The sequence below is a fragment of the Engystomops pustulosus genome, chromosome 7, assembly GCF_040894005.1.
Source record: "Engystomops pustulosus chromosome 7, aEngPut4.maternal, whole genome shotgun sequence".
Taxonomy (NCBI): domain Eukaryota; kingdom Metazoa; phylum Chordata; class Amphibia; order Anura; family Leptodactylidae; genus Engystomops; species Engystomops pustulosus.
In genome coordinates, this window is record NC_092417.1 from 158,239,601 (window position 1) to 158,265,987 (window position 26,387).

The window sequence follows — 26,387 nt, forward strand, 5'->3', positions numbered from 1 at the left end:
TTGATCTGCTGGTGGCTGTAGTTTCTGCAGTGCATGTACTTGCCAATTCTGAGCAATTTGTAGTGAGACTTGCGACCGCTGTGTTCTGCGCTTAGTGGCGCACATATCCATAGCAAAGGCTGAAGTGGGAAAATTCAGTAGGGGTTGGATTTCTATTAGGCACTAACTCAGTGTCATCTCATCTGGCATAGTAGTGTGCTTCCTTTGATACTTGGCTAGAAAATAGCCATAGCAATAGGATAGGATTGTTTGGTTCTAAAAACTCAAAAAAAAACAAAAAACACAAAAAAAAACAAAAAACACAAAAAACACAAAAAAAAACAAAAAAAAGTAAAAAAAAAAAAAAAGTTATAACTCTCATTTTAAAAATGTTTAACCCCAGGGCTAGGGGTAGAGGACGAGGGCGGGGACGTGGGCGTCCAACTACTGCAGGGGTCAGAGGCCGTGGTCCTGGGCGGGGTGAGACACCACCTGCTGATGAGGGAGCAGGGGAACGCCGCAGAGCTACACTCCCTAGGTTCATGTCTGAAGTTACTGGGACTCGTGGTAGAGCACTGTTGAGGCCAGAACAGTGCGAACAGGTGATGTCGTGGATTGCTGACAATGCTTCGAGCAATTTGTCCACCACCAGTCAGTCTTCCACGCAGTCCACCCATGTCACCGAAATCCCCACTCCTCCAGCTCCTGCACCTCAGCCTCCTCCCCCCCAGTCTGCCCCCTCCCAGGAAAATTTGCCATTTGAACCGGCATACTCTGAGGAACTGTTTTCTGGACCCTTCCCACAGTCACAAACCACTTGTCCGGTTGCTGCTGAGCAATTTTCCGATGCCCAGGTTTTCCACCAGTCACAGTCTGTGGGTGATGATGACCTTCTTGACGTAGTGGAAGTGTGTAAAGAGGTGTCCGACGATGAGGAGACACGGTTGTCAGACAGTGGGGAAGTTGTTGTCAGGGCAGGAAGTCCGAGGGGGGAGCAGACTGAGGGATCGGAGGATGATGAGGTGACAGACCCAAGCTGGGTTGAGAGGCCGGGTGAACACAGTGCTTCTGAGACGGAGGAGAGTCCTCGACCTGAACAGGTTGGAAGAGGCAGTGGTGGGGCCAGACGGAGAGGCAGGGCCAGAGCTGGTGCATCAGCGCCACTGTCAACTAGTGAAGCTCCCGTGGTGAGGGCTCTTGCGGCGAGGGCTAGATCTTCAGAAGTGTGGAGGTTCTTTAAGGAAACACCGGATGACCGACGGACTGTGGTGTGCAACATTTGCCAAACCAGGCTCAGCAGGGGTTCCACCACTACTAGCTTAACTACCACCAGTATGCGCAGGCATATGAATGCTAAGCACCCCACTCAGTGGCAACAAGCCCGTTCACCTCCGGCCGTGCACACCACTGCTCCTTCCCCTGTGTCAGCTGCTAGTCAGCCCCCTGCCCAGGACCCTGCCACAAAAACCCCATCGTCGCCTCCACGATCCTCCACAGCATCCACCAGCGTTCAGCTCTCCATACCCCAGACGCTGGAGCGGAAACGCAAATATAGTGCAACCCACCCGCACGCCCAAGCCCTTAATGTGCACATCTCCAGATTGCTTAGCCTGGAGATGCTGCCCTATAGGCTAGTAGAGACCGAGGCCTTTCGCAACCTCATGGCGGCGGCCGCCCCTCGGTATTCGGTCCCCAGCCGCCACTACTTTTCCCGATGTGCCGTCCCAGCCCTGCACCAGCACGTGTCAGACAACATCATCCGTGCCCTGACCAACGCCGTTTCTGACAAGGTCCACCTGACCACGGACACGTGGACGAGTGCTGCCGGGCAGGGCCACTATATATCGCTGACGGCACATTGGGTTAACTTGGTGGAGGCTGGGACCGAGTCTGACCCTGGGGCTGCTCATATACTGCCGACGCCGAGGATTGCGGGGCCTACCTCGGTCCAGGTGTTTCAGGCCTACTATGCCTCCTCCTCCTCCCACCCCTCCTCCACCTCCTCCTCCGAACTACCATCCGTGGGCACGGCGCCATCAGTCGGTAGCTCTAGGCACAGCAGCAGTGCCGTCGCTAAGCGACAGCAGGCGGTGCTCAAACTGCTGAGCCTAGGCGACAAAAGGCACACCGCCCAAGAGCTATTACAGGGCATCACGGCGCAGACTGATCTGTGGCTGGCACCGCTGAACCTCAAGCCGGGAATGGTTGTGTGTGACAACGGCCGTAACCTGGTGGCGGCTCTGCAACTCGGCAGACTGACACATGTGCCATGCCTGGCCCATGTGTTAAATCTGATAGTGCAGCGTCTGATTTGCTCATGAAGGTGCGCCGCATCTGTGCGCATTTCAGGAAGTCCAGCCCAGATGCTGCCACTCTCAGGGCAGCGCAGCGCCGCCTCCAACTGCCCGCTCACCGACTGTTGTGCGACGTGCCCACGAGGTGGAATTCAACACTGACCATGTTATCCAGAGTTTACCAGCAGCGCAGAGCGATTGTAGACTGCCAGATGTCAACTTCCACCAGAACTGGTAGTCAGGTCAGTCAGCTTCCTCAAGTCTACAATGAGGAGTGGACGTGGATGTCTGATATCTGTCAGGTGCTGAGTAACTTTGAGGAGTCAACACAGATGGTCAGTGGCGATGCCGCCATCATCAGCCTCACCATCCCGCTGCTTGGCCTGTTGAAAAACTCTCTGGTCAGCATGAAGTCGGAAGCTTTGCGCTCGTCACAAGAGACGGGGGAAGAATATTCCCTTGTTGATAGCCAAAGCACCCTGAGTTCTGTTTCTCAGCGCATATCGGAGGAGGTGGAGGTGGAGGAGGATGAGGAGGAAGAGGAGGAGAATGTTGGCGAGACACAAGAGGGGACCATTGTTGAGTCCTTCACTGTTCAGCGTGTATGGGCAGAAGAAGAGGAGTTGGAGGAGTTGGAGGAGGAGGAAATGGACAGTCAGGCCAGTGAGGGGAGTGAATTCTTACGCGTTGGTACTCTGGCGCATATGGCAGATTTCATGCTAGGCTGCCTATCCCGTGACCCTCGCGTTCAAAGAATTTATTCCAGCACCGATTACTGGGTGTTCACTCTCCTGGACCCACGGTACAAGCAAAATCTTTCCACTCTCATCCCTGCAGAGGAAAGGAGTGTGAGAATGCATGAATACCAGCAGGCCCTGGTGCACAAGCTGAAACAGTATTTCCCTTCTGACAGCGCTAGCGGCAGAGTGCGTAGTTCTGCGGGACAAGTAGCGAGGGAGAGTAGGCGAGCAGGCAGCTTGTCCAGCACTGGCAAGGGTACGCTTTACAAGGCTTTTGCCAGCTTTATGTCACCCCAGCAAGACACTGTCACCTGTCCCCAGTCTCGGCAGAGTAGGGCTGATCTTTACAGAAAGATGGTGAGGGAGTACGTAGCTGACCATACCATCGTCCTAAATGATCACACAGCTCCCTACAACTACTGGGTTTCAAAGCTGGACATGTGGCACGAACTGGCGCTGTACGCCTTGGAGGTTCTTGCCTGCCCTGCCGCTAGCGTCTTGTCCGAGCGGGTTTTCAGTGCAGCTGGTGGCATCATCACCGATAAGCGTACACGCCTGTCGACTGACAGCGCTGACAGGCTGACGCTTATTAAAATGAATAAAGGCTGGATTTCTCAGAATTTCCAATCTCCACCAGGTGAAGGAAGCTCAACCTGAATAATTGATCCACTCCTCCTCCTCCTCCTCATTTTCCTCCTTCTCCTCCTCTTTGTACAGTAAAGCAGAGGAAAATGGCTATTTTTTGACAGGGCCCACTGGCTCTTGCTATAGTACTTCATGCATTTAATTTTTCTGGAGGGCCACCTACCCGGTCCTCTGTTTGAAACAATTTTTGTGAGTGCCACATACAGGCACTCAATCTATTCCATTTTTCTGGAGGGCCACCTACCCGGTCCTCTGTTTTAAAAAATTTTTGGGACTGCCACATACAGGCACTCAATCTATTCCATTTTACTGGAGGGCCACCTACCTGCTCCTCTGGTTTGAAACATTTTTGGGACTGCCACATACAGGCACTCAATCTATTCCATTTTACTGCAGGGCCACCTACCTGCTCCTCTGGTTTGAACAATTTTTGGGACTGCCACATACAGGCACTCAATCTATTCCATTTTACTGGAGGGCCACCTACCTGCTCCTCTGGTTTGAAACATTTTTGGGACTGCCACATACAGGCACTCAATCTATTCCATTTTACTGCAGGGCCACCTACCTGCTCCTCTGGTTTGAACAATTTTTGGGACTGCCACATACAGGCACTCAATCTATTCCATTTTACTGGAGGGCCACCTACCTGCTCCTCTGGTTTGAAAAATGTTTGGGACTGCCACATACAGGCACTATCCAAATTAAATTGTCTCCATAGCAGCCTCCACACGTTGTCTCCATTGCTACCTCCAAAAGTCGTCCATATAGCTGCCTCCATACATCGTCCCTTTATCAAACGAGGTGTGTCAGGCAGAAATTTGGGTTGTTTTCATGGATTCCACATCAAAGTTGTTAACTTTGTCGCCACCCTGCTGTGTTATCCACAAAATATACTGGCAAACTTTTACCATTTAGGGATATTATTTCAGCGCTTCTTGCGCATCTGTTTACATTCCCCTCACCCGGCATATCCTAAACTTATAAGAACGCTACTACACTTGATCTTATACAAAAGGTTCTTAGAAGTGCTGTTTGGGGAGTAGCCTAGAGACAGGGGCTTGGATTGGCGAAAGCTCGCCTGGCAGCGGAGCGCCAGCTCCATGCGCATCATGCGCTTCTTGCGCATCTGTTTACATTCCCCTCACCCGCCATATCCCAAACTTATAAGAACGCTACTACACTTAACTTGGTGCAGGCTGGGACCGAGTCTGACCCTGGGGCTGCTCATATACTGGCGACGCAGAGAATTGCGGGGCCTACCTCGGTCCAGGTCTCAAAGGCCTACTATACCTCCTCCCACCCCTCCTCCACCTCCTCCTCCTCCGAATTACCATCCGTGGGCATGGCGCCATCAGTCGGTAGCTCTAGGCACAGCAGCAGTGCCGTCGCTAAGCGACAGCAGGCGGTGCTCAAACTGCTGAGCCTAGGCGATAAAAGGCACACCGCCCAAGAGCTATTACAGGGCATTCCACATCAAAGTTGTTAACTTTGTCGCCACCCTGCTGTGTAATCCACAAAATATACTGGCAAACTTTTACCATTTAGGGATATTATTTCAGCGCTTCTTGCGCATCTGTTTACATTCCCCTCACCCGGCATATCCTAAACTTATAAGAACGCTACTACACTTGATCTTATACAAAAGGTTCTTAGAAGTGCTGTTTGGGGAGTAGCCTAGAAACAGGGGCTTGGATTGGCGAAAGCTCGCCTGGCTGCAGAGCGCCAGCTCCATCACAAGATCCAACTAACATAGTTGCAGCACCTTTAATCTACTACTAGTTCACTGCCTCCATAATAATAATAATCTTTATTTATATAGCGTCATCATATTCTGCAGCGCTTTACAAATCATAGGAAACAAATACAAATGTAATGTAACAGAGCACAACATTTGTATGGAACAACAGGAGTGAGGTCCCTGCTCGCCAGAGCTTACGGTTTATGAAGATGATGGGGTAACACGAGGTAAAAGAATATTTAATGGTCAAGCCATTCTTCTTAGGGAATAGAACAAAATATAATAAATGGATTTGCTGTCGCTTGAACCACTCAGCCGTCATCTTATATACCAGGTCCAGGGTGAATGGGACTGCAGAGAAGTCTGGTGCCTGTTGGTTGCTGGATAACAGATGGGAGGACGACACAGGACGGGTTAGTAGAAGAGTTAAAACTTCATGCAGTTAATGAGTGTTATAGGCTTGCCTAAAGAAATGGGTTTTAAGAGCACGTTTGAAACTTTGGAGGTTAGGTATTAGTCTGATAGTCCGGGGCAGAGCATTCCATAGAATTGGTGCAGCTCTAGAGAAGTCTTGGAGACGCGAGTGGGAGGTCCGCACTAGGGTAGAGGTTAATCTAAGATCACTGGCGGATCTAAGAGCACGGGTTGGGCGATAGACTGAGATAAGAGAGGAGAGGTAGGGGGGTGCAGCATTATACAGAGCTTTATGGATGAGGGTTATTATTATTTTAAACTGTATTCGAAAGGAGACTGGCAGCCAGTGCAGCGACTGGCATGAACTGTAAGCATACATGGTCCCCTTATCAAACGAGCTGTGTCAGGCAGAATTTTGGGTTGTTTTCATGGCTTCCACAACAAACTTGTTAACTTTGTTGCCACCCTGCTGTGTAATCCACAAAATATACTGGCAAACTTTTATCATGTACCGATATTATTTGAGCGCTTCTTGCTCACCTCCTTTGGTTCCTCTCTGCCACCCATTGGTTTGAAGCCTGAGTCCATTTAGGGTATGTCGCCATGACACTCTCTAGCCTGCTGCCGCTGCCTCTGCATGCCGTCCCCTATAGTGTCAGGGTCAATTATTAGATGTTTTAGATGCTATCTAGCTTCATTCTGTCACTCTGTCATGGCCATGCTGTTGCCCATAATTTTGGCATAATGGTGCGATTAAGCAGCCTCAGAGGCATCCATGCATGCTGCCCCTGCTGTTTCCTGTCCATTTCCGTGGTGTTTCCATCCTTTTCTGAGGTTCCCAGGTGTTTGGCCAAGCTTCCCTGTGCAGAGCCTTGGTCCCCTTGAAAAATGCTCGAGTCTCCCATTGACTTCAATGGGGTTCGTTATTCGAGACGAGCACTCGAGCATCGGGAAAAGTTCGTCTCGAATAACGAGTACCCGAGCATTTTAGTGTTCGCTCATCTCTAATAGCAATGTCTCCGCCACACTGTGGGTGTCAAAGCTACAGAAACAGTTAGCGCGGCAGTTCATTGCTTTTTCCATAATACCAAGAGAGGTGGATTAAAGTTATGGAAACAGTGTAGAAGCACAAGTTTTGCCGTATTCATAACTCCTAGAATTACATAAACAGCATAGATAATTGTGCTAAACTGTTTCGGTAACTCTGATTCAGCTCAATGGAAGATATAGAAACTGCAAAGAATGGCTGCATTCAGGATTCTCCATAACTCTGACATCATTGTGGCAAAATTAGACATATTTGTAAGAAAATTAATTTTAAAAGTTACATCTGAATCCAGGGACGTCACTGTCTCTGTTGAGCTCAATAAGAAGGGGAGAGATAACTACAATGATCGCCTCTCTCTGTTTCAAGTAACTTTATCTACACCAAGTGCCACCCACTCCTTTTTGTACTCATGATGGCAAAAACAGTGGCTTTCTACTCTCCGCCCTAAATATTCTTCAATATGTATTGGTGAACATTATGTATCTAAACCAGTGTGCTTGAGGATGAGTGATCCAACTCCAAAACCAAGTGAAAATGTATAATCCAAGCACACCAATATGAAATTAAGGATTTTATTTGGATACACGGCCAATTTTCAGGTGAAACAGCAACTTTTATCAAACACACAGGCTGGCAGGAGATAGCAATAAGTAAAGATGTGGTGGCACCTAGGAATAGTAAAACACTACAGATGTGCCACAACCCCTTGAATACTGTTGTACTATACCTAGGCGCCACCCTATCTCTATATATTCTTATCTCCTGCCGGCCTGTGTGTTTGATAAAGGCTGCTACGTCAGCTGAAAATTGGCCGTGTCTCCAAAAAAAAATCCTTAATTGCATTTTGGTGTTCTTGAATTATATATATCCGCCCTAAATAACTTAGATGCCCCTTTAAGGTGGCCATCCCCTTAGCCTAGTTTCGCTTGATTGTCCTCCCAGAAAATAAGTGATCATCCAACCTGTGGGTTGGAGTTTTGTAGGTTGTAAATCTCCGGTTTTTATACATTTTCTCATCTCTATTAATGTTACACATCTACATTGTTTTCCGATTCAAATACTTATTTAAAAAAATACTATTGTTGAACAATTATAAACTCATAATACTTTGATATTTGAACACATTTTGAAAACTCTCTTTTAAGATTTAGGATTGACCTAACATTAATAAATACCAAAAAAAGAAAACCCAATACTAGTTGAACTGCTCCTATTACCAATCCAAAACATATAATACCAGTAGAGGTGTATAGGACCAAAATATTCCCAATCAATAAGTAATACTCATTACCACTTAATTAATGAAAACATACCACAAACTTTATTATCATTAAGTATGGCCATCAAAAATAAACCATTAAAAACATATAATAAAATCCACAAGAACAAGAGTGTGGTGATGGTCACCAGTCTTTCAATGCAAACAAGCATTATCAAATGCACAGATATCAATATGATCACAGTATATCCAATTTTGGTTGTAACAAGCATATTACCCACTGCCACAGCACCCCAACGTACGTTTCGCTGTCGCTTCCTCCCCCCCCCCCTGGAGGAAGCGACGGCGAAACGTACGTCGGGGTGCTGTGGCGGTGGTCGTGATTCATTGGCTCACAATTTTGGTATTATGCAACACCCGGGTGGGTAATATGCTTGGTTACAACCAAAATTGGATAATAAATTTTGTGTAATGTTTTCATTAATTAAGTGGTAATGAGTATTACTTATTGATTGGGAATATTTTGGTCCTATACACCTCTACTGGTATTATATGACCTAACATTAAACCCATTTTATCAATAATGTCCCCTTCAGATGTAAAAAAAATTACTCAAATATGCTCATGACTCTCCAGTTTTACGACAAGAAGTATCAAAAATGTTCCACAAGGGAACCAAAATGTCAAGAACATTAAAAGTTTGTTTCAAACTGCAGAACCTAAATATTGGATAGTTGAATGTCTTGTATTCAACTCTGATTCTATACAATTTCTGTGAGTTCATTTCTTTTGTGATCCGCCTTTGCTGAGATACTACATTCTGTACACTCAGCCGGCTTTTTCAATTTGTAAAATTAATATATTTTCTACTTGAGCAGAGTCTATTGAAGATTTAATAAATCCATCTTTTCTATGCGAAACTGAAGAGCATATTGTCAAACAAAATAAAAACTTTTAGAACTCGAGCATGTTAAATGACTTTGCATCTAATACACAAACCAGGTTAAATCAGAGGGTAATTGTTAATCTTTTAGAACTTCATCTGCGTAAAAGTTTTGGGTCAAAAATAAGAGATTTCCTTAACAGTTTGGTTAGGTGGTTCAAAGTTTGTTTAAGGACACGATTGCACATGACCATGTATTGCAGGTGTGAGTTAGCCATCCAAACTACGGCTAGCTCTCCATCGTCATTGACTTCTACTATGCAGTGTCCTGATTCGGTGTGGGTTCGCTCAACACTTGTAGCTTTCTAATTTCTATTATTTTCATTTTTTTTTATTTTCAGCTGTCTTCAATATTTTAAAAAACAGCAGAATAAAATTTTACTAATTTGGGTATACAGGTAGCCCATGACTTAAGATAAAATAAGATAATCCTTTATCAGTCCCACAGTGGGCAAATTATCAATGTTACAGCAGCAGCATGGTGGCATCTCCAGAATAAATTTCAACTTACACAGTATCCTCCTATTAGCCTGTCAAGCTACCACCTTGTCAAGAGGACCACCCAGGATAGAGCTGGCTTTACTAATCAGTTTGTCCAGTTTGCTCCTCTCCATACTTACCCAACAGACAACATCAAAGAAGATGGCTGATGCCGCTACAGAGTTAAAGAAGATCTTAAGAAGTGTCTCCTGCGCTCCAAATGCCCTTAGCTTCCTCAGCAGGTATAACCTGCTCTGACCCTTCCTGTGAAGTGTGTTTGTGTTCTCTGTCTACTCCAGTTTATTGTTGAGGAGGACACCCAAGTACCTATAGGACTTCACTGCCTCAATGTCCGTCCCCCTGTATAACCATTGGTTGAGAAGGAAGACTCCACCATCTCCTTGGTCTTCCCAGTATTAATCCTAAAGTAGTTTTGCTGGCACACATTCACAAATTCCCCATGCCAGAAAAACCATTTTAGAATTAGGGTTAAGGACACTTGACTTACAGGTGACCTCTAGTTAAAGATGGACTTCTGAGTGCTGATAAGTTACTGAACCCCAAGGCTGCAATGAGTCATCAAAGATGTCTGCAATCCTTGTCCACATGACAATCCAAAATTTTAGAAATCGAATTCTCAGGGACAACACTTTTTACACAGTAGTTATACATACAAAATATACATGTTCTGACTTACATACAAATTCAACTTGAGAACAAACTTACCAAGCCAATCTTGTACGTAACCCGGGAACTGCCTATATTACTTTTGTGAACAAAACATCTTTAGGAGAATAATTCTTTGCAATAAAATGTGAAGTTCCACAAAAAAATTGTATGTGATACATTGCAGAAGAGCTTAATGTGTTATTTAACTGTTTCCTTTAATTAAGTTAGAGCAAAAAAACAAAAGGATCAAGCACATCAGCTCAGGGAACTCCTTATTTTGATTGAAAATGAATATAAAAACATTGGGTCACACAGAGAAAAATTATCTACTAATTTCAGCTAAAGTCTTAGTCATGACCTAGGCTCTGGCTGAAAAGAGACTATTGTTCATCAAACCTCATTCATCAATATTTACCTCTTACACATTTTATAGAAAAAAGATACAAATAGGTGTGAGACCGTCCCAAATAAACCAACACATTCAGAGTATTTAGTAATTTCAACATTGGTGTCCAATTTAGACTGATTAATCACATGTGATTTCAATATTACCCCAATATATGGGTTGGTGTAAAACATGGAGTAGACGTAATAAGAATGCCCACTTTACTTCAAGTTTTCTGTAATGTGTGGGGGGCAGGATATTAGGTAATTTACCAATATACAACTATTAAAAGTTCTGTTCTGCTTTCTTGATATGTAAAGTGAAGCTCCCTGGTTCAGAAATGCCTTTTATCTCATCTGCTGCCATTTCTGTCCATGGCTAGTGTTGACTGGACCCAAACCACTCATTAGAAGTTTGCGGCCCGCAATTGTTGTTGGCATCTTTGCCAGTGGAATTTATATCTCAGTGGCCATGCTTGCCAGCACTAACCAGCCGGCGGTGCAGGGCAGCACCATTTACGGGAAGATCAATGCTCCCCAATGACATCATAAGGGACAAAGACCCTATCCAAAATGGTGGTCCATTTGGCAAAACTTGAATTTTAAAACCATTCTTTTAAAACCCAGACTCAACACCAGTGACACCCGTGATTAGTTCCAGCACTAATTGCAGGTGTTAACTATTTAAATACCACTGACAAAGCCTCAGCGCATGTCACCATTTTGAGAAGGATCGGTGTTCACAATGACGTTATCAGTGAGCAACGTTCCTCATCAATTTTGAGGTGCGTGGATTAACCATTTAAATGTCGCTGGTGACTTTGCCAGCGGCATTTAATTCTAAAAAAGTTTGGGGTCGAATTCCTCTCTTCGTTATCTAGGACCTTATTAACGTCCGAGAAGGTAGATTGGTCATGAACAGTTAGAGATCATCTAACCCTTCATCTGCTCCAACATTTCTGAGGGTTTTCCTTTCATTTTCAAAAAAACTGTGCAGAACCTTTAATGTTGTATTTTGGTAAGTTAACCTAAATCCTGCTCCACACACACCGTGGGGGCCAACACCTTACTTCAATAAATGTTTTGCTAATACGTTACCTCCATAGTGTCTAAAGGCCATCTCGACCCTACTACATCTGTAGATGCTCCAGTACATATTCAATGATACACAATAATATATGTAATTTTGGCTTTTTTTGAATACTATCGGTATACATTATTTCTACTTTTTTTATTTAAAAGAAAAAAATCTACAAAAGTATAATACAAGTGAAAAAAAAAACCTTTTCTAAACGTGTCTTACTTTCCTTTTAATAATCTAGGGAAGAGATGAAATCCCTGCAGGAAACGTTCACAAAGCAACTTAATGAGGCAACAGAAAAGGCTGAAAAGCAGCAGGCCACTGTAAGTGTTTGTATCATGTGACTCTCCAATTACTTTTCCCCAACCATTTTTCTTTTCCCAGTTTGTGATCTGTGTGTTCGGTCGCTGTGCCTTTGTTGGGTGTGAAAGTGAAGTAGAAGGCATTTGAAGTAACATAAAAGCTCGTTTTTTTTCCCCTAATGTTCTGGTTCTGTGTGAAAAAGCTAAGAACTACAGGGCAACGGGGAATTTAACACTTATTGAAAGCCTTGGATATTTAGGGTAATGAAAGATCCTATTCTCATTAGCACCAACGTTTTTTCAAGACGTTGTTCATTTATCCCCTCCATCGGTGGCTTGAGCCTGGTGGTCCATACATGATAACTTTACGCCCATCAAATAAATTGAGATAAATAAGATCTACCTCTCTCAAACGAGAACCTACCATTTAAAATAAAATGTAGTTCTCTGTCATGAGGGAGCCTATGGGAAATTTACCTATGGACCTTGCTTTGTGAATGTGACAATAGGTTACCTTCAAGTTCGAGCTTTTGCATCACATTTAGAATTAGATGGAACCCTAGAAAATATTACATGGAAGTATCTGACCTTTTTATAGAATTAAAGGTTATATTTTACTAAAAGCTTCAAGTAAATTCAGTTTTTGATTCTAGACAAGGTTTTCCATCTATAATTTGACAAAAACCTCATCAACATTGTGTACATTTGGGTTGAGTTATTGGTGGATATGAACAGAAGAGAGACACTATGTGACAAAGTGTGTTGGCCATATTCTGAGCAATAGGTTCACGAGAAGCGCCTCACTCCATAGCTCATCCCTTAAAGGGAATCTGTCACTACAGAATCACACTTTAAATCGCCAACAGTACCTTCTAGGTAACAGTAATTCGATTTTCATGGTTCCTTTGTTAATTCTGTATGTTGCAGCTTCATCCCAAAAAAAACTTTTTTAGCCAATCATCAATGCAGTAAAGGAGGTGGGAGACCAGGCAAGCTCTCTCCCGCCCCCTCACAGCCACTGTGCTCATTAAACCCTCCTCTCCATACGTCAAGAAGTCTCTTTTTCCATAAACCGGAATACCTAGAAAATCAGCTTGAAAAGAGACTTATAATTAGCAGGCAGGAGCTTGGGGACAGGGTGCTATTTATACATGCCCCTGCATCTTGGGAAGTGATGTCACACAAGGGGTGTGAATTCACCCCTTGAATGACATCACCTCGCTCTCCATTCTCCCAGCGTGGGAGAGAGAGGTGCGGGGCATGCATAATCAGCAGCCTGGAGCACCGGACAGCTTGTCCCTGTGCTCCAAGCTGCGAATTATAAGTCTCTTTTCTAGGTGATTACAACATCTCAAGACTAGTGGAGGACAGCGCTTTGATTGCCCTCAAGAGGAGCGGAGGTGAGTATTTCTAGGTGTTTTTTTGTTTATTTAAATGGTTGTTTTCTTTTAAGTAAACAGAGCTTTTAAGATTTATTTGTAAATTTTATTCTGTACCAGTTACATTTCCATCGTGCATCTGTCCTATAATTTTTTTTTATTTGTTACTTCTTTAAATGTTGTACAAGATAAAGGATTGAACATTTTAGCTTTGAGATGATTATTCTTTGAATCTTTGTTCTAGTTTCCAGAGATTAGAAATACTCTAACTCTTTTATTTGACTGGTGAGAAAAGGAATAAATGGTCTTTTAATTTCAAATGTGCCCTGTGCGTTCCTACTGATTTCAGATTAGTTTTCTCTAGTGTAATTTTTTTGTCTTTTTTTAGATAAATTTCCTAAAAACTGAGATGGAACGTAAAAGTAAAATGATCAGGGATCTACAGAATGAGGTACAGTATTGGTGATAAACAGCAAAACATTTGATTTCTCAAACTGTGAAGTTTTCAACAAATGAAATAAATTTATTAGTATCTTTAAAGTGATATTTTTTGCCATACAAAGAAAATGTACCTTATACTGGGAAATTTTATAAAGTAATATTTTTTACTCTTTTATGATTTTTTTTACTTAATTTATTGTTTTAGTAAAAGGGTTAGTCAGGGATTATGGGGTTTATATATCCAGTAATTCCCAGGGGGTATACACCCTTTCTTCCTTTCCGGTTCACTGCAATGACATCTGCCATCACCAGCATCTGTTTTTACACAGAGGGTCAGCATAATGTAGCATCAACAGCTGTACACATGCTACAGCATTAGTTTCAGGCAATGATGGGTGTGTGGACTGTTGACATTAAATAGCCACTGTATAGTGAGGTCAGCAGTGATGGTTGATGCAGTGATGAACTGGATAACTGGATACTTTTACACTCATTGGGACCTAAATGTATAAGAAAAACCTAAACCCTGTCAAGCACCATAAACAAAGAGGTGCATACAATTAGAAGAACAGCGTCTGCATAGAGTTTTTAATTGTTCTCTTGATGCACAGTTGTAGTTAAAGAACAACTGTAAAGGATAAAACTTTTGCCTTACTCTGCACTACGCTAAAATAAGCAATTTTCTAATTTAATAATTAGTTATATGCAGCCATTTGCCTGCTAGCAGGGGGTTTGCCTTGTCCTCCTGACTACTCTCTCTCTCTCACATTGTTTATATTGGTTTCAATGGTAATCAATATCTGTACTCTGAAGTGGAGAATGGGTGGATCTGTAGCCGCTGAGTACAGGGAAATATCAATCCACATTATTGCTGATAGCATGTAAAAACTCCGGGACCCTGATTGCTGTCACAAGCATGTGACGGATCACATGCTTCAGGCAATCCAATTACAAGGAGGAAGTCTCTTTGTACTGCCCCAGGAATGGTATATAGCAGGTCTGGTTGTATTTTTTGAAAGTTTGAATGCAGCAGAATTGTGTATGTGTATAGGTTTGAATGCACAAAAATAAAGACAGAGCTCAAGTACATCAGACATTTGAATTAAAAAAACAGTCAGAGAGGTAATCTTCTGGGGAGGTTTTACTGTGTGTATACTGTATATTTATACACATACTGCGATGCTGCAATGTATTCGTCTTTTTATTCCTATGTAGGTGTTTTATGGTGTAGTTTGACATGTTTTGATATATCTTTTTCTTGGTGGTGCAGAAGATTACTGTATGATCATTTCTTATTATGATGCAGAGATGCATTGCTCTGTGCTGTCAGCTTTTTGTCTTCTACTCCATCAGTGCTCTGGCCTCAGTGCCCTTAGCTGATGTCACATCCAGGAAGTTCTGCCCACTTCAGGAGAAGTTGAGAGGATTTTACAGATAGGGATGATAGATATATGAGGCTATATCTCAAGATAGGAAGAAGCCAGAATCATGATATTAGTGTCGTTGGAATTGGTCGTAAAGGCTCTCTCCAGTTGTGCTAAAACTATTTTTTGTTAAGTAACTTTACAGTTATGATTTTACATATGGTGTGATTATACAATCAAGGAAAAATATTCATATGGTACTGTTTTCTTTTTTACGCCTATCTTTTTTTCTTGGTCACTTGGAAAGTTGCATCTAACTTATACAACAAGATATACAGCATTTCTGTATTGTTATTTAATATATAAATCTCCTTTTTGAATCCACTATGCCCGCTTAGGGTCTATAGATAATAGATGACTTGATCAGATCCTTATACAACTGAACCTGAATTGATAGAATATTTCTTTGTCCCATTAGGTCAAATGTAAAAGCTATTCATTAGGCTGGAATAACAAACTTTTCAATTTTAGCAGTCATTTCCGATTTGAGAAGCAAATTAAAATCCATAATTAAAATGTTGAGATATAATAATAATAATTATACTTGTTAAGCTCTAAATTATTCTATAGAAAATATGTTCAAAAGTTTGACTGAAAGAAAATTAGAGAAACTTCAGATTAAGGTATAAAAAGATTGACAAAAAATAATGATCAGACGCATCAATTCTGACAAAAATAAATTTCTTTTTAAGATATTGTTATTGTTTATGCAGAAAATATTTTAGAATAATACATGTCCGCACAAACTGAATGTATCATTTTACTAGTTTCAATGACATTTTGGATGACTTTTTGATTTGCAACAAAAATATTTATGGTAGTCTGTTTTTTTTTTTTTTTTTTAGAAAAAAATGAATTTCTTTTAAATATTAATTGTGGAGATAAAATGCACGGTGGTGGAATTTTTTTTCTAATCCATGGCATTTTATTTAAAAAAGCAGCATGTTCTAAGTATAATTTTATTTCAGTTGTTTTCCTATGGACCTCTTTATAATTAATGGGGGTTGTAAAAGAATACATTTTCCACATTTAAAAGCCACAATGTAAAGACAATGATAAGTGTTTGTACAAATGTTACTGTATTCCTATACTCATAAATCCTGAGTCTCCAATTGCCACTTTATTATTAGATTGAGTATCTGTATGTTATTTATTCTCAGCATAAATACAGATATAAAGGGCTAAGAGTAGTGTTGAGCCGAGCCAAAGCTAGGGTTAATGCCAAACTCTTTGGGTTCAAGTTTCCGTACCCAAACTTTAGTCAAAAGTTTGGGTTCAGGTCGAGGTTTCGCTCACTCTTACTCAGTTCTGGCAGTGATCATGGATGTTAACTTTATAAAATACTTCCAGCAGCATTTAAACAATGCATTTAATGGGAATTTAAGATGTTAACACCCATAGAGTTTGCACATCATTACCTATGTGGCTTTATGAGTACATTTGTGAGCAAATATAACTATCCCCATGCTATTATTCCACATGCTTGGAAATTTCCTTAATCTGTTTGTAAAGTTTACTCACCATCTTTGCATATTTATGTTTTTTTTAGCTCAGCCACGCATCCAGCTTCTGGATTGACAAGGGCCCTGCATTATCTTTAGCTCAGTGAACTCAGCTCTGCAACATCATTCATGTGCTGGCTGTGTGACTCGCTGAAGAGAATTCCTGAGGGAGGGGTATTCCCTTCAGCCGGTCACAGGCAGCCGGTCTCTCTTGTAACCCCCTCACTAACTCTTCCATCAGGAAATATGATGAAATAAAAAGGCAGAGCGGATCAGGGAGGTCGTGAATATGCTGGAAACATCTCAGCAGAAGGGAAATTATCATTTGTATAGATGGTGAGCTAATTTTACCAACGAACTGTGGAACTTTTCAGGCATGGGGAATAACAATCTAGGGATAGTTGTATAGCTATATAATAGCAGGTTTTAAATAAATTTTATGAAGCAGTGATAAACCACTTGTATCTTCAATGGACTCTGGTTGTCTATGACAGCCAGAGACCCAGTCTGAGAAACTGCGGCAACATCTTTCATCTAAAGTCACTGGGGAGTCAGCATCGAGTTAAGATGGAATCCAAGGAGTAGAGAAATAGAAAGCGCACTAATCTCATCTTTTTCCTGCACTCCAGAGCAGTGTGGTGGCTCATGTCCCTAACATTCTCTATTTTTATAAAGAGGCTCAGCGGTATTTCAGGCCACTACTAGAGGCTTTAGTGTCCGCACTCTGTCGGCGTAAAATCCCTTTTGAGCATTTTTATACAGAGACCTGCAGTGATGGGAGGCACCACTCGTAAACAGAGCATGGTGAGGACTGTGTATTTGTTATTTTTATACCCCCTGTGGCTCAAAGAAAAAAAACTTACAGACAACCCCTTTAAGGCACTGGACCGGAGTGAGAAGAATGGTGTTTTTCATCATAAATATAATCAAATAATGTTATACTAAAAAGTCATCTAAGTAATATATTGTTTGCACTGTGGAATGTTATTGTCCTTTGGGCAATTTACTATAAATATTTTTCTTATTACAGTAGATTATTCTTATCCACCCTTCTCCATTCTACGGAAAAGCTTTTAAGCTATATGATCATAGCATTTATACAACACTAATGGACTTTTTGTTAGTAATGAACTATTTTAGATCATAGATTGGATCAGCATAGAAATGGAAGAAACAATTTACATTTCATTATATCTTAAGAGAGCAGGAAAAGACATTGTCCATGGACTTGCCCAATCTCCCTCCTCTGTTGGTCTCCGTAACCAACACTTTTATGAATCGCTCTTTGTAACTTTTCTAATTTTACAACCTGAAACGTTCATTAATGATTCCATTTTAGGGAACATGAATTCATCAGCTTCGCATCTAGGCCCAATGACATTCAGGTCATTCATATCTAATATAATCTCCGAGTCATGGCTTTAATATGGAAGTAGCATATTTTGTCATGATTTACATTTTTGCAATCAATCCTTATAAATCAATGTAAACCTAGTACTCGTAAATGTCAGGTTTGGTTTACAATTCAATTTTAGCCTAGTTCACTGGAAGAGTTTACTTTTCATTTTAGTCGAGAGCGTAGAGACTTAACATTTTATTGTATATTTATTGTACAATTTAAAAATATCTGTTATATTATAAAAAAGTGAATGGTATCTCTATTCATATTTTAAAGGGCATCTACCACTAGGATGAAGGACTATTTGAAAATGAGCCTCAGGGGCTCTCAACTTCATAGGTGTTAATGGAGCCTGGAGCCCCTCCAGCTCATTTGCATACAGTCTTTCATCCTGGTGGTACATACCCTTTAAAGTGGTGCACAGCCATTCTTCCAGGCAAAGATAGAGCAGGCCCTATCTTTTTTGTGGCCATGGCATGGTACGGTGAGCACACGTTGTGCTCACCGTACCGAACCCGGGTGCCGTAGACAACTATTGGGGACGTATATTCGGCCGTAAATTTGTGGCCGTATATACGTTCCCCCAAATGTTCGTGTGCATGGACCCTTAACCTGATGTAGCTCTGGGTTTCAGCTTTGCCATGGTGCTTACAGTTGTTGGTCTGAGCCATGGAGAAGTTCCAAGAGGAAACAGTTGGCTTAGATGAGTGGACCCAGACTTCAATGTGTGGGTCTGTGCTGAACATTGCAAATCAGGGTCCCCCAATTTGGACTTCAGGCAGTAATTCAGGTTCGGTGTTTGTACTCACCTGGAAAAGCTGGTTGATGTATTGTTGAGCAACTTATTAACCAGTTTTATACACCCACTTTCAGCTTTGCCAGGGCAATTAAAGGGTGAACACCTATGAACAGTGGTAGAAGTGATTGTGGGTGTTAGTGTTGTCTTCAGGTTCGGTTTATTCTTGCATACGGTTTGGCTACAGTTTGGATTCATGCAAAAGTCATGCCTCTCATTTCAAATGTGACTCTTCTCAGCTCATTTGCATATGACTTTGGAGACAATGATAATTAAAATGTATAATTTTAAGATAAAAAGTAATTTTAAGTTAAAGGAGTTAAGGTAGATCTGATGGCAGGTGGCTAGAAGCGTGCTAAGCTTGATTTTAGTTTTACCTTATATACTTTCTAAACTAAACTACACTTTATTTAGCTATTAAGGTAATTATCGGTGGAGGCTACTAGGGCGTGGAGTAGCCTCTCTGTGCAGTGGGAGCCAAGGCCACTCTATGTCCTAGTAATCTCTGCAATTCCACCTACCTGCACATCCTCACTGTGCACCCTCACAATTCTGTAGCAGTCCGGCTCCTTTGGAGCTCTGCACATGGGCAGTAGCTCCAGCTTCAGAGCACATCCGCATAGCTACACTCCCATCAGAGCTCCATAGTAGCCGGACCGTTACAGAAGTGTAAGGGTGCATGCTGACGATGCACAAAGGTAGGTGTGATAGCAGAGGCTACAGGAGCTTGGAGTAGCCTTTGCTCCCACTCTCCAAGAGGCTACTCCACAACCCATTAGCCTCTGCTAATAATTAGTATCTCAGTTAGATAAAGTGTAGTTTAGAAAGTATTTTAGAATTATGTAAAATAGATTAGGATTTAGCACATTACTAGCCACCTACCAACAGATCTACCTTAAAGGGGTTTGCTCACAAAACAAGTTAGTCCCTATACAGACAATAGGGCCTAACTCTCCCCCATCCATTATGAGAAGGTGGGGTTCAATGTTTCCCTGTCAGACCCCTTGTCTTTCCCCGAGATGAGAATAGCAGCCGGTTGCGCAATGCCGGGCTGCCGTGTTCATATCTATGGAGCTGACAGAGATTGACAAATATGGTCCTCGGCAATCTCCATCTGCTCCATAGAATTCAACGGGGCAGCCCAGCCATGCGTAACTAGCTACTACGCTCATCTTGGGGAGTACATCAGACCCCATTAAACCCCACTTTCTCATGATCTATGGGGGTCTAATCACTGAAACCCCACCAATTAGCAAGTTAGTGTTTAGTCTGAAACCCCTTCAATAGGTAGATTTCTGTTGGAAGGGTTCATTTAAGGATAATTCATGCTTGACCTGAGGTCCTTTGAATTGAGTGATGTATAAGCTGGATACAGAGTCCCTGTGTGAAAAAATCAACTTCCTACATTTTCTAATTCACTCATTTTTCAATATAAAAAATAAGTTCCAATTTATTGGAAAACGCAGAGCATAGTCTAATATAAAAATATATGGTCGGCATCCTCTGGAGACCACTTTGCTACCTTAAGTACATAAGCTGACACAGTAAAAAAAATGAACAGCTCCCTTTGTATACGATGAATTTTACATTACTTGACATCAACGCCTTTAGCATTGCTCGTGTTCCTGACTTGTACAACATCTGACCTTGAGTCGCACAACTTTATCATTGCTTGTGTAGTTTAGGGAATACTCACTGCGCAGAGGTAGTAAGGTGATAGTTTATGAAGTTAATGCCTCTTTCACATGGCCAAATATTGTAAATTGCCTAAAGGGTTTACATTGTAACCCAGTTTTGCTAAGTGGCAAATGGAAATTTATTACCTTCTCAAAGGCATTTTAACATTTGGCGTAACTGCCATGCATTAAAGAGGTTGTCCAGAAGTAAAAAAAAAACTATATATGGCCAGACAGGTGGCTATGAAAATAATTAACACCTCTAGCACTCCCTTTAACTCCCAGCTGTCAATCACTGTCACTGTTTGCAGAGGTTGGTACTTCCATCAAGACCAACGCCATGTGCCTTCTGCAGCTTTAGTGTCAGGCTGTATTGGGCATGTGACTGTGGTCAGGACGAGACAGAGAATATGGATAGAGGATATGGTCAAGATGGATGGTTTTTATTTTAGAATAGTGGACCTCGATTCTATAATAAAAACCATCCATCTTGAACATATCCTCCTCTGTTGTCTATGGGGCAGCATGTCTGCGAAACCTAAACCTGCAGTCAGAGACAAAGAAAGGTTGGCCGGAGTTCACCTTCTTCTTTCCGGTGTATGTAAGTGCTTGTTCTTGTGATACAATTTAAATCTTAAATCCCGCGTTCAGTGCGAATCCATCTGATCGTCTGAGAGCCCGCCCCCCATTTTCTGTCGCATGAAAGCTGGTGCTGCTGCGCCAAAATCTGATCGCGTGCAACACAATCCCTTTCTAAATACCTGTCCCAGGTGCCCAAATCCCGAAAACATTGGGAAGTCAGACGGAAATGCGATCAGTGAACCCTTAGTAAATAGAGACATAGAGACAGAGAAAGTAAGAGGCAGAGACAGTTAGACACAGAGGGGCTCATTTACTAAGGGTCCGCAGAGCGCATTTTTGTTGGGTTTCCGGGAAATTTCAGTTTTTGCGCCGAATAGCCCCAAGGATTTAGACACGCGAGATCGGATTTTGGCACACCCGCTTGCACGCAACAGAAATGGGGGGGGGGGGGCGTGCCATCGGACAACCCAACGGATTTGGACAACGCGCAAGATTTAACATTTAGAATTTTGTTGCAAGACACGCACTTACACGCATCGGGAAGAAGGTCAACTCCGACGGACCTCGGTGCAGAAGCGATGGATGCAGGAACTCGGACTCATGACCTTGGTGAATCGCGGCAGACCCGAATCCACGTTGGACAACGCACCACGGGATCGCAACAGGACCGAGTAAGTAAATCTGCCCCCAGAAAGTCTGAGACAGAGACAGTCAGTAAGAGAGGGACAGTCAAAAAAAAAAAGACAGTCCCATTTTATTTTGTTATAGCTAAGACCTGTTATTCACTATTCCGGGAGCTGCCACTAGTATAAAGATATAACACAAGACAGTGTATAATACTGGAAGAGAACCAGCTACATGCAGCAGAATATATTTACCTTACAGTAATCTATAATGATTTAAAAAAAAAAACTGAGGAAAACCATGATGCCCTTTAAATCAAATATTATTCCATCTTTGGGAACCTGCTGATCCTACATCTGATTTATATTCCGAACAGAAGAAAATGGAGCAGGAAGATCCAAGTCTACAATAATCCTATACAAACCTAAACAAGTGCACAGAGTAACCTGCAGACAGGAAGCGGGAGGCTATTTCTTTAGCGAGATCAATCAGTATCCTAGAGGAACACTTTGTATGAGATTTACAGTGTCTTAGCTAAATATTCACGGCTACCTCATTTTATCTGATGCTCATGACTTCCCAGGTGCTACTATAGTATATCTAACCTCCGTACCGCAGAGGAACGCAGCTGGTTTATACCGAACAGCATCCAATAAAATTGCAACCTCCCCTTCTCGGTGTAGCGGGAGGAAATGTAAATTGAGCGTATTTTGGGTAGCGTTTAGAAGATCTAAAGCGAAAAAATGGAATGGAAAATTGATTATATTTTGGAAAATGTTTTGTGTCTGAAGTTCCTTTTCCTGCTGTGAGATATAAAGAAGATTCCTATTTACACATAAATAACTGTAATACTCTAAATGCTACTCGGCTTGTCATGTAACAAGGGCGACTTTTCATCTCGGTCGCTGTATGATTCTTCGGCATTAGATAAAAATCATGCAATCATTATGGCAGAGAAGAGAGAAAAATAGCAAGGATCGGCATTTTTCGGTGGTTTGAAGCTCGTTGTTGCCACTTCAAATGTACGAGGACTGTGTTATCATTCCCGACATTTTATGGACATATCCAGATTAGTCAATTAGTCCAGAGACTAGAAGGAAACTTTTTCTCTTAATGAAGTGTTTCTTTTTTCTTTCCATATTCACTTGACCCAGACCACCAAGACAACTTCTCGTGAAAGAGGCACAACCGGTTTCACAGACAATTTTTAGACTGTAGCTATTGCAGTCATTCCCAGCATGAGTAACGTGAAAATTCAGATAAAGAGGTAACAAGTTACGGAATATTAGGCTTTGTTTCATTTGCACCTAAAGTAGTATGGTACTGGGATCAGCATTTTCATCCAAAAAACAATTACAGACCTTAGACGAGGCCACACGAAAACCAGAAAGTAAGTACAGTAGTGATAATGACGTAAAGAAAATCTACAATGAAAATCCATCATGATAAACCAAGGACACTTACTCATAGATCCAGGGACTGTGGTAATCTTTTTTATAATTGTTCTCCTTCTAAAATAAAAAAAAATATTTTAAAATTATTCTCATGAGCCAAAAGGGCTCAGGGGGAACATTACCAGATCTCCTCTGTGCTTAGGCTTCACAGGCTGTAACACTGTCCAGGGGCATATCTTCCCCTTACAAGGCCTGTTGTAATCTAACACAGTGGGTGGGGGAAAGTGTTTCTTCACAGTGTAACAGCCTGTGAAACTACAACATAGAAGGGCTCTGGTAATGCCCCCAGAGCCCTTCTGGGTTATTAGCTTAATATTAAGGTTGATTTTATAAGGACGGAGGTCATGAATAACAAATATTAGAGGATTACCACAGTTAAAGGAAACCTACCACTTAGAATGGCCATGGGTAAGCAGTAAGTACCGAGCATCAGCTCAGGGTGAGCTGGTGCCGGTACTAACTTTCGTTAGTGTTATAAACCGCTGTATCGCGGTTTTAACACTTTTTAAACTCTAGAGCAGAAGAGGCTTCGGCGCTGCATGCGCAGGATCGTGCACGCACCTACATAGGAAACGGCGGAGACGTTGCGCGTGCACGGTCGCGCACAGCGCCGAAGCCTCTTCTGCTCTAGAGTTTAAAAAGTGTTAAAACCGCGATACAGCTCACCCTTACTGCTTACCCCTGCCATTCTAAGTGGTAGGTTTTCTTTAAGGTGCCTGGATCTATAAGTAAGTGTCCCTGGTATATCATGATAGATTGTGATGGTAGATTTCCATTAAACATTATAGGAAATACCCATAACGTCAACTTTTTCAAAATGGTTTTTAATGGTTGTTGATGTACCGTAAGATATTATGGTCAGAAGCTTGACGTAATAGTACTGCAAAATGTGGGAACACACCTCCCGCCATGCAGTACTATTACGTCAAATGTCGGTAAGGGGTTAAAAGGAACCTGTCACCAGGAGACCCATTTTAGCACTCCCCCAGTCCCCACAGAGCATAGTACATACACTGCCAAGTGTTTTTGAACAAATAAAATTGGTTTTACAGTAAAAAAGATATGTTATATTGTACCTTTCAATGCAATGTGCTTTGTGACTAGGCACTCGTCACCTGGGAGTGTCTAGAAAGGAGCAGTTTTCCCCCAAACCTTGGGAAACTGCTCCTCCATGTGTCCTATTCAAATAAATGCAGGATTCTGCGTTTTTAATGAAAATGTAAAAAATTGCACCTAACGTTCAAAGCCCCATAACATCCTACAAAAATAAGATTATGCATAAAAAACCATAGAGGCATAAAGTAGACATTTAGTGAATGTTAGTTATTATATTTTTTTGCGGTTATGACTATGTGTGAAAAAAGTAGAACATTTTGAATTTCGAAAATCGAGAATTTTTCCAGATTTTCACCAAATATCTGATTTTCTCATAAATAAATGCAAAACATACCACCCAAATTTTTCAACTAACATGAAGTAGAAAGTGTCACGAGAAAACAATTTCAAAATCACTTGGATATGTTAAGGCATTTCTAAGTTATAACCATTTATAGTGACACAGGGCAGATTTAAAAAAAGGAAGGTGAAAAGTGGCTTCGGTGTTAAGGGGTTAACTAGCCTGAGACTGTGTGTAATAGCGATGAACTGTAGAGCGGTTATAATGAAGGGTGTTAGGAGTAGAGTAGTTACTCTGGAGTGTTGACTGATTGGTCCTTTAGGCTGTGAGATGCCACGTTCACAGATATTTCCGTAAAGACAGACTGTAAACGGTAACTATATCACCGAGCTTGAACTAAGACATTCCTGCCCAACAGGCAGCTGTTAAGGTTATCTCTTCTCCCGCTGGGGATTAGAAATGTTCTGTCATTTCTCACAGGCGTATTGAGGACACCGAGAGGTTTTACTCTTGGGTGACTTATAGAGTGAAGCTTTGCACACGGACATCACAGAGTTCCAAGTAGTAAAACCTGAAAGCATCTTTAAAGGTCGATTGCTAATATAAAAAAATAAAAAAACACACACACATATATATATATATATAGATAGGTTCTATAGGTATGTCCTTAAGTTGAATTTGTATGTAAGTCGAAACTGTATATTTTAGAATTGTATATCTAGAAAAAAATTTTATTTGCCCCAGTGATAATTGGAATTTCAAATTTTTTTGCTGTAATGGGCCAAGGATTATCAATAAAGCTTCATTACAGACACCTTACAGCTGATCATTGCAGTCTGGGACTATAGTAAAGCATCCAGAGACTTCACCAGTGGGCAGAGGGGTCCGTCTGTAACTAGGGGTCATCTGTAAGTAGGGGACTGCCTGTATAGTGATTTTATAAAATACTTGCCCCCATCTTTCTTTAAAAGGTTGATTTGTAATGTACAATATATAATCACGCAGTACACTGTAGGATGATGTGCATTTTTATACCAAGTAAAGTAAAATGAACAGTCACAGTTTGTTAATCAGAAAAAAATCAGGTTGAATATGTAACACATATTAACCCCTTAACGACCAGGCCCTTTTTCATTTTTGCGTTTTCATTTTTCACTCCCCTCTTTCAAAAATCTCTTTGTGAGACCCGAAGCTGTCATGGCAAAAGATTGCCTTTCCCCGATGACAATTGTAGCTGTTAGCGACGGGTGTTTGCACCATTGTGCAGCAAACACTAGCTGAGTATGAAGAGGGCTCAGCCCGTAAACTTCATACTCCCCCTGAGCTACAGGACGTACAGGAACGTCCAAATGCGATAAGGGGTGAAACTAGTGCATACAGCATATAGCCCATAAAGTATTACATTACTTAGCATTGGTGCTGCACATATTGGATTCCTCCCTCCGTACCATTTGAAGAATATATAAACTTGTAAGTAAAACTGCTGAAATCAATATTAAAGATAAAGGAAGCTAAGTCGTGATACATTGCTATTCATACATCTTAGCAAGCTAATGGCAGCACTTTGTGGTCACACTACAACCACAGCTATCAATGAGTGCCATACAGTGCTATCGTTGTGTGACTGCAGCCCAAGCCTGAAGGAGACTGGTGTATAATTGAGAATTTTGGAAGGTTTTTTTATGCACCTTATGTATGTTCATGTCTTTTTTCTTGTGATACATGTTTAGTTTTTCCTGTCCTGGCATGTGCAACTTTTGACTTTTTGTTGCACA

At 41.8% G+C, this 26,387-nt stretch overlaps 1 protein-coding gene across 2 annotated transcripts in view; it reads left to right on the plus strand.

The window, feature by feature from the left end:
* The window catches only part of LUZP2 (leucine zipper protein 2), a 394,297-nt gene that overhangs the window by 212,131 nt on the left and 155,779 nt on the right, over positions 1 to 26,387 (plus strand). For both annotated transcript variants that reach the window (XM_072118540.1, XM_072118541.1), the window contains exons 4-5: positions 11,879 to 11,960; positions 13,707 to 13,769. In XM_072118540.1, the coding sequence (XP_071974641.1) occupies positions 11,879 to 11,960; positions 13,707 to 13,769 (145 nt within the window). The remainder of the gene's footprint in view (positions 1 to 11,878; positions 11,961 to 13,706; positions 13,770 to 26,387) is intronic.